General features: G+C 40.3%; 1 protein-coding gene across 4 annotated transcripts; it reads right to left on the reverse strand.

Annotated features, from left to right (window-relative positions):
- Positions 1-470: 470 nt before the first annotated feature.
- LOC117434263 (lamina-associated polypeptide 2-like) lies at positions 471-10,330 on the reverse strand. Of its 4 annotated transcripts, XM_059004139.1 has the most exons (11): positions 9,867-10,328; positions 6,966-7,098; positions 6,430-6,558; positions 6,241-6,317; positions 5,666-5,728; positions 5,397-5,555; positions 4,179-4,274; positions 3,541-3,744; positions 2,959-3,018; positions 2,463-2,548; positions 471-1,487 (listed from the first exon to the last, which is right to left on the reverse strand). In XM_059004139.1, the coding sequence occupies exons 1-11, from the start codon at positions 10,068-10,070 to the stop codon at positions 1,151-1,153; spliced, it is 1,548 nt and encodes a 515-aa protein (XP_058860122.1). In that variant the 5' UTR covers positions 10,071-10,328; the 3' UTR covers positions 471-1,150. The 4 variants fall into 4 exon arrangements, with proteins under 4 accessions (XP_058860122.1, XP_058860123.1, XP_058860124.1 ...); XM_059004140.1 differs by lacking the exon at positions 4,179-4,274 and having other exon boundaries at positions 2,932-3,018; positions 9,867-10,330; XM_059004141.1 differs by lacking the exons at positions 3,541-3,744; positions 4,179-4,274 and having other exon boundaries at positions 2,932-3,018.
- Positions 10,331-14,191: the final 3,861 nt, after the last annotated feature.

The following is a 14,191-nucleotide window of genomic DNA, read 5'->3' on the forward strand; positions in this document are numbered from 1 at the left end:
TAGACTTACAGGCAGCATGGTTAACCTCAGTGTTGATCCTACAAAACAAAAACAAGACTAGGAACTGAAAGTTGACTTGTGAACAATGACATTATAATCTCTGATTGCATTTCACTCTCAAGCCTTGCATACTTATCAAAACAGGCCTTTATTGGCGCATTTATCGCCAATATTATTAAATCTACACACATACTCTCTTGCTTTAAAATAACTCTGAAGAGAAGGAACTGGCAACTGAGGCAGTAATGCACAACGCTTTGAGTGGACCCATCAAACAAACCAATACCCTTCTCTCTGTTTGACAGCTTGGGATCTCTGGGGATTAGGAGGCAGCAGCAAACATTCTGCCTCAATCTGCAGATTGATGAAAAAAACAAAAAGCAATTCCTAGCTGAGATCCAGACAGCCAATTTAATGACAACCCCTCCCCCTTTAGACAGGTGGTTAAAAAAACAACAGGCACAGATTAATTACTAAATAAATCCTTTATTAAACTTTCATATTGCATATGTATATAATATTAAAATAAACACACACATCTGGTTACTGTACAAAGGCCAAATCTAAAATGCAAGAACAACAAAAATTAAATAACACACATGGGATAGAATGGACGCCTTCCTTAAAATCTATTTCTGGAAGTGGAGAAGGGGGAGGCGGTAAATCTCTCAAGAACTTGGATGTACTGCATTAAACAGGGTTATTTAACTGAAAACCAGGACCACACACGGCTAGCCAGCCTCCCTAAGACTCATTCCAGTGCTTATATGGAGAGAAACAATGAAGTGTGAAACTCTTAGAACTAACTGACCTTCGCCACCTGGCAGATGCGGTACATTTCATTATGACTAGAAACCGTCATGAATTGAAAGAGGCAGATACTACAGTGTACACTTCCCCCAACTGTAGCCTATAAGGCACATTTATATTAGAACCTCAAAACAGTTTAGCAGCAAGAACTTGCATCTTATTTGCCAAAAGGATAGATTGAGTGTAGGGTTTGAAAACTGAATCTGTTGCTTGTCAATTGGGAAACTTCCAATGGCATCACTAAACTTTAGAGGCTGTAGTAGAAACGGTAATTTCCAATACTTGCTAGCCCCATTCCCTCACCCCTGGTTCCAGTTTAGGGTTTCTGTTTTGTATGCCGTTACTCCTGCACAGCGAGGGGTGGTGGCGGAGTGTCCTGTGTCTCCTGTGTCTCGGGTGGCGGGGTCAGAGCTTCCTGCAGCATCTCCTCCACCTGGCCGGGGTTCTCCAGGTAGCTACTGAAGGGGTTGTCTTGGTTGGCCTCCATGGAGTGGTAGATGAGGAAGAGGAAGCCTGCGATTGCAATGAAGACCGCAATCTGGACCCAGATAGGAACGAGGTGCCTGGAGGCAGGCGGCTTCTGGTCTCCTGTGGCAGGCGCTTGAGTGACCAGCTCGCTGTACTTGAACTGGACAGGCCGCCCAGCCGCTCCTTTGATGGGCCTGCGACGTGTTGCACTGGGAATTAAACAAATCAATACACATCATGATAGGATACAAAATTATACTTGCCTATTCAGAAAATATTACTTTGATTAAATAACTGCAATTGGAAGAGCTAGCCACTGGAAGGCACTAAGCCACCGACTAGTTTCCTGTAGTCCCTTAATTAAGCTACTGCTTCAAGATGCTTTGTTTTTTCTTTTCTGATTACCTTTAGTTATTTCTATACAGACTCATTTGATTAGTTTTTTATATACTATAGTATATTTACACTTTGATAAACTAGTTGCATTATATTTAAAATTAAACAAAATCAAGGCATTAGCAGCATGCATTGTCCTCCAACAGGTTTCAAAATACATGTTTAATATCCTCAACCAGGCATTAACAATTACTTGAATAGGCAAAAGAAAAAACACAAATCATATTTGCAAGAGAACAAATGCAGAACAAGTTTTGCAATATGTATAATTTAAAATATTCTTATTTACTGCAACAGATTCCATTCCCCCCACGGTGCCATTTTCAACAATCTCTTAAACCTACAGCTGTCATGTCATTGTAGCTGTGGGTGTAGGACCTGCACACATCAGTATATTTCTAGAGCAACGTTAATTACGTTTTCCTTCGCACACCACATGAATTTCTGAACAGATCGCAACTATCGTATGGCAGCTGTTCAAATGACTCAACGATTGAAGACTAGCTAATTGCAATGTAGTTTCTCCACCTCTTCCTCTGTACAGCTTCTTTCTCACTTCTCATTATTTTGTCAGAGTACATTTTACGATTATGATTTGCAAATGGATTGGTTTTGAGTGGCTAGGGTTTGTGACCTTCAGTACTAATGCCGTCACAACGCTGATGCATTCGCACAGGGATTCAACAGGTAGGCTTATAGATATAGATATCAAAATTACAGTAAAGCACTTCAAACCCATCTGCAATCACTGCTAGCTCTGAAATCCCTGGCTGGAGAGCTTTCCTTACCTGATGCCTGTCGGAGTGCGAGCTTCATCTGGGAACATTTCCTCCAACACATCCTCCTTCTCCGACTTGCTGCTGCTGCCGTCCACCTGAAGGAAAAAAAAAAGATCAAAGAGCCCTTGTGGAGCAAACTGAAGAGTCAGACACAAAGACGTGGAGAGTGCTTCCATGACTAAGAGTTAGAGAAAGAAAATATTGCTGCTGTGCAGTTGAAAAAGGTTAGGAGGTGAACCGTTTTGTTGTCTACCTGCTAAAAGCAATTTAAATCAAGTTGTATTGTAAATCCACCTCCAAATAGAAAATGCACACCAAGGTCAGGTCTGAGGTGCAACAATTCAGCATGTATAGTAATTGGACAACAGGGCAGAAAGATGCAGAATAAGAATCAGTGTGGAAAGATCAGAAAACCTTTGTGTATCCTCCCCACCACCGCCACCATCACGCAAGTGACAAAGCACTAATAAACAGTTGCCTTATTTTTCAGTGTGAAAAGAGATACCATGGGAGCGTTAGTTGGTGTTCTGTATGTCATGGTGTTCTTGTCCAGCATTATCTGTCCCTGGCAAAAAAATTAACAATAGTATTATTACATTGCTTTATAAAACAACTAATATTTTCCTATTACACTAAAAAACAAACAATATAGTTATATACTGTAAATTCCATTATATTGCAGCCTTCATTTATTTATATATACACTAAAACTCAATTAGTCGCCATAAAACAACGATGAAGGAAAAACAAGCAGCAATCTGCAGAATATACTTCACTGTGCAAGTAGCAGCCATTTAAAACAGAGATTAAATTAACTTCACAGAATCTGCTTAAATAGAGAGTACATGAATATCATGGCATTTACAGCAGTTAACTGAATCCTTTTTGATTGGGTCTGAAACATTTAGTCTATGATCAGTAACATTTGGAATTGGTTAAGCAACCTCAAAAATCACCACATGTAGTTTCAAAGGGGAAACAGAGTGAAGTCAAGTAATCAGATTTTCACACCTCCTGATTGTATGTGCATAGATCTGTGTTAATGTCAACTACGCAACATTATCAGAATATCAGAACCACTCATCACCTTCCCCTTCATGTTGCCGGTACTGGCTCTCCTCTCGGAGCCCATGCTCCCCCTTCTCAAGGGGACAGATCTTGGTGTAACGGGCACAGGAGACGTGATGTGCCCAGGGATTGGAGTGTCAGCAGATCTAACAGCCCCAGGGACTGGGGTAGCAGGAGACACAATGGGCCCCAGGGTTGGGGTAACAGGGGATCTGTTTGACAGCTGCATCATAGTAGAAAAACACATCATCTTATTTGACCCAGTTCTACAGTACAGATTACCTCTTCAACACTGCAGCTTCTATTTAGTTAGCGCCAGTGATAATGTACCTGCAGCTCAAGTCTAACTGATCTATTTCTGGCTGACTATGTATTTAATTGTTTATTAAGTTAATGTTTTTGATTTCACTGTATTTTAATTGCTTAGCAAAATCCAAGTCTAGATTGGTGAACATGTTGCTAAATGTAAAGCTGCATTTGGTCTTTCGTTGCCCTAACCCTAACCCTGGAGCAAAATCTTTTCAGCTACACTTACAAAATATTTAAATTGGGCTATCCTGGAGAAATGTGAAAATATATAGGTCAGTTTTTTTTTTTTTGTTAAATCAAGTCTGGTAACAAAGTGCAATAAAAATGATCAATATTCCAGTCACTTTCCTCATCCACCATCTTGGCAATACTAAACGAAATGCCTGTGCCTGCAGAATCCCTGGTTGCTTTACTGCCCTCCAGCGACATATAGAGCGGCTTCACCTAAAGCGAGAACAACATGTTGACCGAGAAAGATACGTGAGCAGGTAAATGCTTCAACTGAGCAGCCAAAGAACTGTTTGTACAGCGTAGACTCATTGGCTCCAGCAGGAGATCAAGTAGTCACGTGGAAACTGAGAACTACAAATTTACACAGTATCTAAACCCAACACTTTATTGACCTTCACACACTTTATCCAGTAACCCATCATCCCCCATACATCTGTTTTAAAATTACCTAATCATTATCACTGGGAGACTGCCAAGTTAATGATGAGAATATTTCCGAGACTTAAAACAAGTCACTGCTAAATGGCTCCCCTATTCTGAAGGTTACAGTTATGTGTGTGGGTGGTCATAATTGCTGAATTTATATGGAAGGAGACAGATATAGAAACTCATATCAAAGTGCTTTTGAAAACACACAGTTCAGTGCTCTGTGTTCCAGAGAGGAACTAAAGAGGAGGGTGCCGTGATCATAAGTATTCAAACTCAAACCACCATCATCACAACCTTCTTGCTTACAGAAGGCACACTCTGAAATTTGACTCACATTTAAGAGTGCAAATTCAGTTCAGTAAACTCAATACTTGAGCCAGGAACAAGCAGGTAAGGGTTAAGCTGGAGCATTCAATGAAGAGAGATCAGTACCGAGATGTTACAGAAAACTAATTATGGGGTCTTGAAAATCCATCACACTCGAGCCAGAAAACTCATTATGTTGAGGTTCCTAAATCCTGCAAATTCAATGCAGTGTAGTGTAGTGAAAGGTGAAAAGCATTAAGAGAGTTTGGAGTCTGGAAATTGAACATCAAAACTCTGATCAGAAAGTGCATTCAATAAAGACAAGAACCTGATGATGGGAGTGCCGACTCAGGCAATGAAAGGGAACTTGGTAAGACAGCCATCAGGGTTGGGGTCAATTCCAATTTCTTTTTAAAATCAATTCCCCATTCCAATTCCTTCAAAGGAATTATTTGGAAAGACTTGGAATTGGAATAAATTCAGAGAATGGGAATTGAAATTGACTCCAACCCTGACAGCCATTACCACTGTTGAAGTGCATTCCACCCGTTCAGTGTATTGTGAGAGCACCACCCCGACACCATGTGCTCTGAACTCTACCGCCGGTGTGTTCTGCACTGCAGCGAAGGTATTCCGCATTAGAGGACTCGAGGCAGTAGCAGCAACACCGTTATTTGTTGCGGGCGGCGGGTACCCAGTGCTAGGATTTTTCCTGGGCACAGGAACGCTCACAGACAGCACTGGCGGCAGCCTGGCCACCTAGGGAAGGAACGGCTTTGTTTAATTTAATTCAAATTAGAATTACAAAACAATTATCCATTATGTGCCTGTGGTGTCTGATAAGCTCCCAAAGTAGTGTCAGTTTTTACCATCGAACAAGGGGCGAAACACTGAGGGAAGTATGTTTCCTGTTTTTGATGAAGTTTTCTTACCTGTTAATGTAAGAGAAAATGAAAAGTAGGAAGTTAACCTATAGTGCTTAACTGAAACTCTCTCAAACTCTCTCTCATAAACATTACTCAATTGCCACAAGATGGCACTGCTGCTAAACAACCATTTCCGAATCGGCTTAGTGCACACTACCCAGCTTTAAAAGACTAACATTAAAAAAGAAACAGAAAAGGACACAGTAGCATAGATGTAAAAGCTCAAACTATTAGATGGTGTATGCACCTCGATTTACGAAGCTTAGCAAACAAGCAGCACATGTCGCACTGTGCATAGACACAACACACATTCAATGCACTTACAGGCATCATCTAACATGTTTCATTGTTCTGTAGCATACTCCAAAACAGCATTGCAAAATTACCTCCTGACTTATGTATACACACTCCACAGTATGAAACAGTCTGAGCAGTGAATCCTGGAAAGGCTCAAGCTGCTATGCAATGGGAGATGGATGTCTGTATGTGCTCCACTCCAAGTGATCAGTATCACTCACCCCGCTGTGATCGAGTTGGGCTGGGCTCTGTCCCACTTTGACTGTGACTTTCTTCCTCTCCTGCTCATATCGCGATGCTGAAGGAACACAGGAACATGTCAAGACTATTAGGCTAGGAATTTAGTAGCTCGCAGTCCTTTAATTAGCGGAGAAGCTAAATGACCGCTGGGAGGTGAAGAGGACAGTTACCTCGCTCGTCTTCCTCGCTGTCAGAGTACCGCCCCACATCGCCGGCGCCGTTCTGCTTGACCGTCGGCACTGCTGAACCCGAGCCGATGAGCTTCAGCAGCTTCTTCTCATAAACGGGCCTTGTGGAACCTGTCACAGAAGACAAGATGATCTTCAGAATACCAGGGTCCACCCAAACCTAACACTGAAAATGCACACTATGAGTCAAACAAGAGCGATACGTATAGTAAATAATTGGAACAGGCTAAAACAGGATGCTTTCGACAACTAACGTATATATTACAGGTACAGGACATTAACCATTTATAAGTAAAAAACATTACTTTTGAGAGAGAGAATCCTAATGAAGTCTGGGCAACATTAAAGCTTACGAGGGTGGATCAGAATGAATTTATCCCTCATTCTGTTGAGGTAAAACAACAACAACAACAACAAGACCAAATGCCTCCGTCACATTTCCAATTCTAAAGAGTTTCATTACGACACAAGACCATTCTACAGTAGAGGTTTGTATGTGCATGTACCCTTTCTCTTACCTACAATGGGCCCAGGCTTGACTCCGTACTTTATAAGCTGTGCCTTCAACTCCTTGTCAGTCAGCTGGCTGATGTCCATCATTTCTGTATTGCTTTCGTCCTCGTTTTCCTCGCCTTCGAGTGCTGCCTCCTGCTGGAGAGGCGAGGCAAGTCAGCACAGCTCAAACTATTCATGATCCTCGAACTGAATTTGTTCTTTGGTCAACCTATCCTATATGATAATATTGTCAGTTCAGTGGGACATGATAGGCATATTCTTGGCTATGACGCAATTGAAGCAGAAACACTGGCATGCAGCAAGAAGGACGTGTCAAGCAGAGGTCACAAAGCAAGCTGTTGCAACATGTGTGCATACATTGCATGGTACATACGCCAGTACACTGCACAGGGCTAGAAGTTAACTTTTTAAGGCAGTAGTGAGGATTTGCTATAGAAAATTATTTAAATAAAAACCTACTTACTGTTTTAAATCTGAATATCCCAAACTATCACATAGTAGGCCTATATTTAAGTCAGAAAGTATTTATTGAAACCACCTTGTGCTCAACTAAGTAATGGAACTAATGCAATTCCTTGTCGAAATGTATTTTGTTTTATCCTTAAGTGAGTAAGTGAGACTGAGATTTCGGTAACTAACAAATCATACACACCTATAAAGCGATAATTATTATTATTATTATTATTTTTTTTTTATTATTTTTTTTTTTTTAAGTAACATGTGCATTGTATGACCTTATAAATGCTAAGGTTACAACCACAACCAAGCTGTCAGAATTTTGATAAAGTAATAATTATCTACTTATTATGTGTTCATTTTTAGCGTGGGTGAAACTAGGGTAAACATTATAACAAAACTGGAGCCGCCATTCTCCATGACAGATTAAATTAGCATTCTATAGACACTGAATAAACTTAATATCCTGTTAGGTCATTGCCTGTTATCTTTAAAAAATCACAATGTTTTTACAGCTTAATTTTACTTTTGGTTGAGAAAATAAACTTCATACCTTGAAATTGTATCCACATTGTGATTTGTGACATTTTGTACTTCACTGTTGAATACGATTTGCATTGTGGGCCTCGCGTATGTACATGGGGCAGTACAAACCTGAGTCCTCTAAATCGGGAAGTTCTATTAGCAATGGTTTCCCGCTTTATGAATGATAATGTACAGGTTTAAAAAACTAATACCAGTAATTATGAGCGTGTTCACTCAGGGTTGGTCATATAAACTGCAGCGCAAGGGATCACAAAAAAACTACTGCATAAAAATAAAAAAAATGGTAGCAAATTAAGAGTTTTGGGTAGCAAAATGCAAAAAATACGTTAACTTCAAGCCTTGGCACTGCATGGTTGTGAACTTTAAATCTGACCTCATGGAAGCTATCAGTTACTACTGCATTCCAACAGCTGCTGCCATGCTTAAAGCTACCATGTACGACTTCAGCTCTTCAGAGCAGGAGCTGGTCTGAATAGCCAGTGAGGGAAGACCCGTAGTTTGAAAGCTCCCATGGCACAGCAGTTTGAGCTATTCCAGCTTTTACTGTGAAATTATTACACAACTGAGCATAATTATACAGCTAGACATCTTACAATTCCGACTCACAGAAAAAACCTGGAATAGCTCCAACAGCTACTCAAGGGTAGTCTTAAATTATTCCCTAAATAAACACTTTTCTACCAAAAGACCTTTCTCTATTGAAGCGCAAGGGGATTTTTACAGGAGGAAAGGCTTCCGTATTTCATATTTTAGCCTTCTTGATATCTAGATTGAATAGCTAGTTCATTTACAGTCTCAAAAGCTAGTTGAAACTACAGGGTGGCAAAGCTTCCTCACTCTTGAAACCTGCTGGCCGTTCATGTGCTACAGCTTGCAGACAGATGGGAAATAACTGAACTCTTTTGATACGAGAGGGTAATTGGCCTTCACAAACATTTTGGAATACGCGTTACACAAACGATGGCCCGCGTTGAAAACTTTGCCTTCTTAACCTCACCTGTACTTTTGGTTTGCCATATGATATGAGATTCCATCTAAGCTTTGCCTTTACAATATATCTATAGAAGAGCCTGGACTGGCATAAACTGCTGCAGGAAACAAAGCCACACACCATGCATGCCCTCTGACTTGATCAACTGGATGGCATTTCTTTGAGGAAGGTGTGCTGTAGAAGCAGCATAGAGCTTTGGTGTGTTCAGCAGAGTTATCAGTCTGAGCAGCTGCAGAAACGTGAGGAAGACAGAGCGATCTGTCTAGAAGGAGCACGGCTGGAAACAGAAAATAGCCTGGCCTTTCTTTCTAGGATAAATCGATTTATTTTTATTAGGGTACAAGGGACTGCTGACTACAGCCATTTTCTTTATTGCTTTTCCTGTTACCTCCACCTCCCAAGTGTCATGTAGAATTCTCTTGTACAACTGATGGAATCTGAGACTAAACTGCATTAGTATAAGACTATTTTTTTTGCCTGCTTTCTCATTCTGAATACCGGATCGGATTCCTACATCAACTCAAGAGGTTGACTGATCTTTACTACCCTGAATCTGCACGCTCCTGCTTTCCTGCCTTCCAGTCCGCAGCTTTAGCTGCTTGAGAACCCTTCCACCCAGTCCCCATGACATCTCAGACCTGGGAGCCCCGATCCCCATCTCTAACTGCATGGATCTGCCTCTCTGCATTTCAACAAGACGACAGAACTGCCTTCCATGAGCATGTGCAGTCCCTTCATTAGCTTCAATACAACTTTCAATAGTTTATTCCGCAGCTGAACTCTCTACACTTAGCAGCCCTTTCCTAGAAGTCCATGTTAGAGAAAGAGCTTGTACCTAGTTAGAACTCCATGCTGGTTAGAATTACACATGGTAAAGGCAAATTAAAACACTGTAAGCAGCGAAACTCACACTGTCACCTTGGTGCACAAGCTCATGCGCCTCCTCTTCATCGCTGGAGAAGTCAGCTACATTTTGATTGGTAACGTGTTTCAAATAGAGCTGGAGGTAAACCTCCTTCTTTTCGCTCAAAGGCAGAGCCACATCGTTGGCGATCAGCTCCGATTTCAGCCTCTCCTTAGAGAAAAGGGCAGGATCCTCCACAAACACAGGCATTTCCTTTCCAACTGTGGCTCAAAACCAAACCAAGAAAGCAGTGTGCCAGGTACAGAGCCTGCACCACTACAGTGCAGCCGTGTTGTGATTTGATCTATTTAACACTCAAACTGCAATGCAAACTGATGAACAGCAGTGCCAACAGCTGAGCACGAGGGAATCCATGCTAATGCACACAGGGAGGGGGACTTTTTTAAAGGGACAGTGAACTTTGTTGGCAGGAATCCTGTGCTCACAATAAGACATGTACTGGCGAGAGCACCCAGTTTGGTGAGTCAACTGCACCGAGATACCAAAGAACATTTACTGGCTGCCAAATTGCAAACTCATCTATGAGGTGGCACGGCTTCTTTCCCCACACAGAAAGGTTTACCACTTTCACCCTGAAGGAGCACAGCAATGTGCCAACACAATGTTCACACTGGGGACATGATGACACACGATCAGGCTGTATTCCTAAATCACAAACTTGCATTGAGTCATCCCCAGCCAGAGACTAGGGCGACCTTTTCTGAGGGTACTCCCACCTGCTTTACATAACCAAAAACACAGAAGGTACATTTCAATAACCAAATTCATTAACAAATTAGTGTTTCTATCAGACACCAGCCAACAGTTTGTGCACAATTCAAGGTACACTGAAAACCAAGTGTTAAGGAATAAAACATAAATCAACACATTATAAAGATTTGTTGCTGATTTAATATTTTTGCAGATGAAGTCTTCCTTGTATGTCCTTTACACTGTAATCTTTATTTGAGCACGTTTTGGGTATACAAGTATAGTCTAAAACAAAAGAAATAATGTGTTAAATATGATTTTAAAAATGAATTAATTGTGTTAATTGTGGATAACGAAGATATTTTCAACCTGGGTAGGCGTTGCACCTTTTCTCTCACGGTGGGAATTGCATTGATTAAATGTATAAACACTGCACAATGTTTGGGACGGCTGACTTGCAGAATCAATTGTTTTGTGGCTTTGTAAATTGCTCTGAAACAATAGGCGGACAGTGCTGGATACGACAGTTCACACTGCAACAAACGAGCAGAACTTAACTCACGTGCTTTTCCAGCAGGACAGAATTCAGTAGAACCCCCCCGGCCATTTTATTAGAAACTATTCAAACGTTATTTGCATTATCCGCTAGAAAACTGTCATCCAGTTATGGTATAGTATTCATGTGAAAAAGATTATTGTGAACTAACGGCGTTATTATTAAGGCCGTTTTTAAAATTGTATTAATGTTTTATTATTGGAACTAACATAAACAAACACGTCTGATGCAGCTTCGCGACAAATTCAAATTTGGTGATTTGAAATTGTGTAAAGATAAACGACATTTTTTGTTTTAAAACACTTAATCAAATATTTGGAAAATTAAGTTATTATTATTATTATTATTATTATTATTATTATTGTAGTCGACTTGCAAATAAAACTATATTAAAGCACAACTTACTTAAATTACTGTTCACCGGTTAAACTTCTGTTTGTTCAGTTCAACAAACGTACAAAACATGTACATCAAATCTTACCTTTTATGTTTCTTGTGGGTTTATATATTAAAAACAAACACAGGACTGCGACAGTATATTATACTGTGCTAATTCGTTTATATGTTACTTAATTTATAAAAACACATCGTCCAGTCTTCCTCTCTACCTTGTGTTTCAAACTGACAAAAAGACAGATCCCATTGGGTGTTATCACTTAAAAACAAAAGGGGGGATTATATATATATATATATATTAAAAAGTTTATATTTTCATAACAAACCATATAGATCAGTAATGAAGGCTTCGCTTAAACTTTTGTACTATACAACGTGAAATGTATCTTGAAAAACGTGTACTATTTTACTAAGAGTTCGTTTTCTTAAGAAGTTCACAAAGCCACCCCTCCTTTTTGAATGGTGCTGCCCGCCCTTGCCGCCGCCTTTAAAAACGTTGTTCTGTTTTTCACCATCAGCTGTGCAGATTTAACTAGGGAGCAAATTGCACCGGTTGATTGCAGTGGACGTCCACTTTTCGTTTCCTGTTGGGTTTTTGTAACCAGCACAGATTCTTTGTTTACTACATTGAAATGTCTGCAGGACAAGCACAGAACAGGCAGCACGAAACACGCTTACTAGGTGACTTTGCATGTTCTTATCTCCATGCTTATACCATTGGGTAACTGGTTTGTACCAGACTTTAGCATGCATTTCTGGCATTAACCATGCTCTCCTTTGATTTACCATGGTATCACTGTGCTTTGCTATTCTTTTACCATGAGCGGGTGTTTAAGTAAACAGTGCTTACTAAAATATTGTGGATTTACTGCAACAGAGGGTTTTTTTCATTCATTCCCATGCAATTGAAGTCTTCAGGGCCTCGGGATGGTCTGTGAACACACAAACTCTCTTTGCTGAAGCAGTCTTGTGCCGGCTGGGCATTCAGCCCTAGCGGGGCCCCCACATAAAGCAGGCTCCTGCACTAAGTGCATCAAGTTGTTATTGAGACCTAAAATTAGATGCAAATTCTGGAGCAGCAGCATATCTTTAGCATTGGTTGGCTTCATCACCCAGCCCCCCCCCCCCCCCCTCCCCCCCAACACACACAACCCCCTTAATAACTTCAATGCATATATAAGGAAAACTGCCTGTGAAGATCTCAAGTGCTCTTAAGGCATACTGGAAAGCAGGCATTAGTAGTTATTACATGAAATATCAAACTGTGATTGCAGAGTCTTGTGAATATGAAGATGAAGGACTCTTCTTGAACCTGGTTCATTACACAATGAAACGAAGCAGCCTGTAGTGTTCTGAGTGGAATAATAGGTACTGACCAAGAATACTCTTGGCAAGCAAGAATCCATGGCATTCGGGGTCATTAATTAGTGGCACCTTTCAGCCATGCTTTATTGCCATTCCATTATTGAGTAATAATGGAACGGCTGATCTCCATAGAAAACAATGGGAGAGCAGGGTCTGGTTGTTGTATTTGAGCATTGTCATAAAAAACAGACCAGTCCACTTACACAAAAGTATCTTTATTGACTGCTTCCTTGAAATACTAAGCAAGTTCCATAGAAGGATGGGGCCACCATTAGTGCTGTGCCATTGGAGGGCAAAAGGTCTTCCAGGTGCACAGCCCCAGCAATCAAACACAATCCACAGCAAGAAAAGAATACCGATGGACCAAATACAGGCACACACAATGAGTTGCATTTCAGAGGTACACGTGGTGCATCGAAAGAAAAGGCTGAGATGTAAAAAGGAAACAAAATCAGACTGCTCACCCCTAAAATAAACACGTATGTCAGCATTTTACCCAGCATGAAGAGACAGTAACACTACTACTAAGAAGAATATCCATACTCATTTTAATTAAACTCAGATTGAGATTCAGTCCCAATTGGTTAATACAGGGTCACATGACCAAAATTATTTGGGCTGTTGCCCTAAATTATTATTATTATTATTATTATTATTATTATTATTATTATTATTAAGGTGACTTACAGGTGTTACAGGGGAGTACAGGGTTACATTGCAATATTTAAATACAGTATAGCTTACAGTAAGTGCAAATAATATACTACTTAAAATGCTAAATGAAATAGGATGCAACAAGTTAGGTTTACAAGAGGTTATATCTACAATAACATATTAGTAGTGCAATAGTGCAAGGATAGTGCATTAGCTGAGGATCCAGTAACGGGGTGCGTAGATCAGGGAAGTCCAGTGCATAGTAGGAGGGGTAGATCAAGAGATCTACAAGTGCGGTCTAAACAGGGTTTACCCCAATTTGGTTGTTACACACATTTTCTCCACTAGCCAACAGAGAAAAGAAAACAGTAGCCCATCATAGTTTATTGTAATATACTTCACTGTTACACACTGCCAGCACATGTTTAAAAATGCACTGTATACAACATTGATATAGCATTTCGATTTCAAGACCACATCACTAACATACTTTGCATACCGCAGGAAAAAGCAGACAAAAATCAAGCAGCCTATATAGACTTAATTTGCCAAACTTAAATAAATGATCAATAAAATAATAATATGCAGTCAGCAGAAATGCAGATGAAAACTACGACTCCCGGAATCAATAACATGCTGTTCAAGATTT

This window comes from Acipenser ruthenus, chromosome 29 (genome assembly GCF_902713425.1).
Source record: "Acipenser ruthenus chromosome 29, fAciRut3.2 maternal haplotype, whole genome shotgun sequence".
NCBI classification, from domain to species: Eukaryota; Metazoa; Chordata; class Actinopteri; order Acipenseriformes; family Acipenseridae; genus Acipenser; species Acipenser ruthenus.

Excerpts from the sequence above, each read along its gene's own strand:
- LOC117434263 (XM_059004139.1), bottom strand. The coding sequence starts at position 10,070 with ATGCCTGTGTTTGTGGAGGATCCTGCCCTTTTCTCTAAGGAGAGGCTG. Across the intron at positions 6,318-6,429 it reads CAGCGAGGAAGACGAGCGAG|CATCGCGATATGAGCAGGAG; the intron begins GTAACTGTCCTC and ends GTGTTCCTTCAG. Across the intron at positions 2,549-2,958 it reads CACCAACTAACGCTCCCATG|GTGGACGGCAGCAGCAGCAA; the intron begins GTATCTCTTTTC and ends TTTTTCCTTCAG.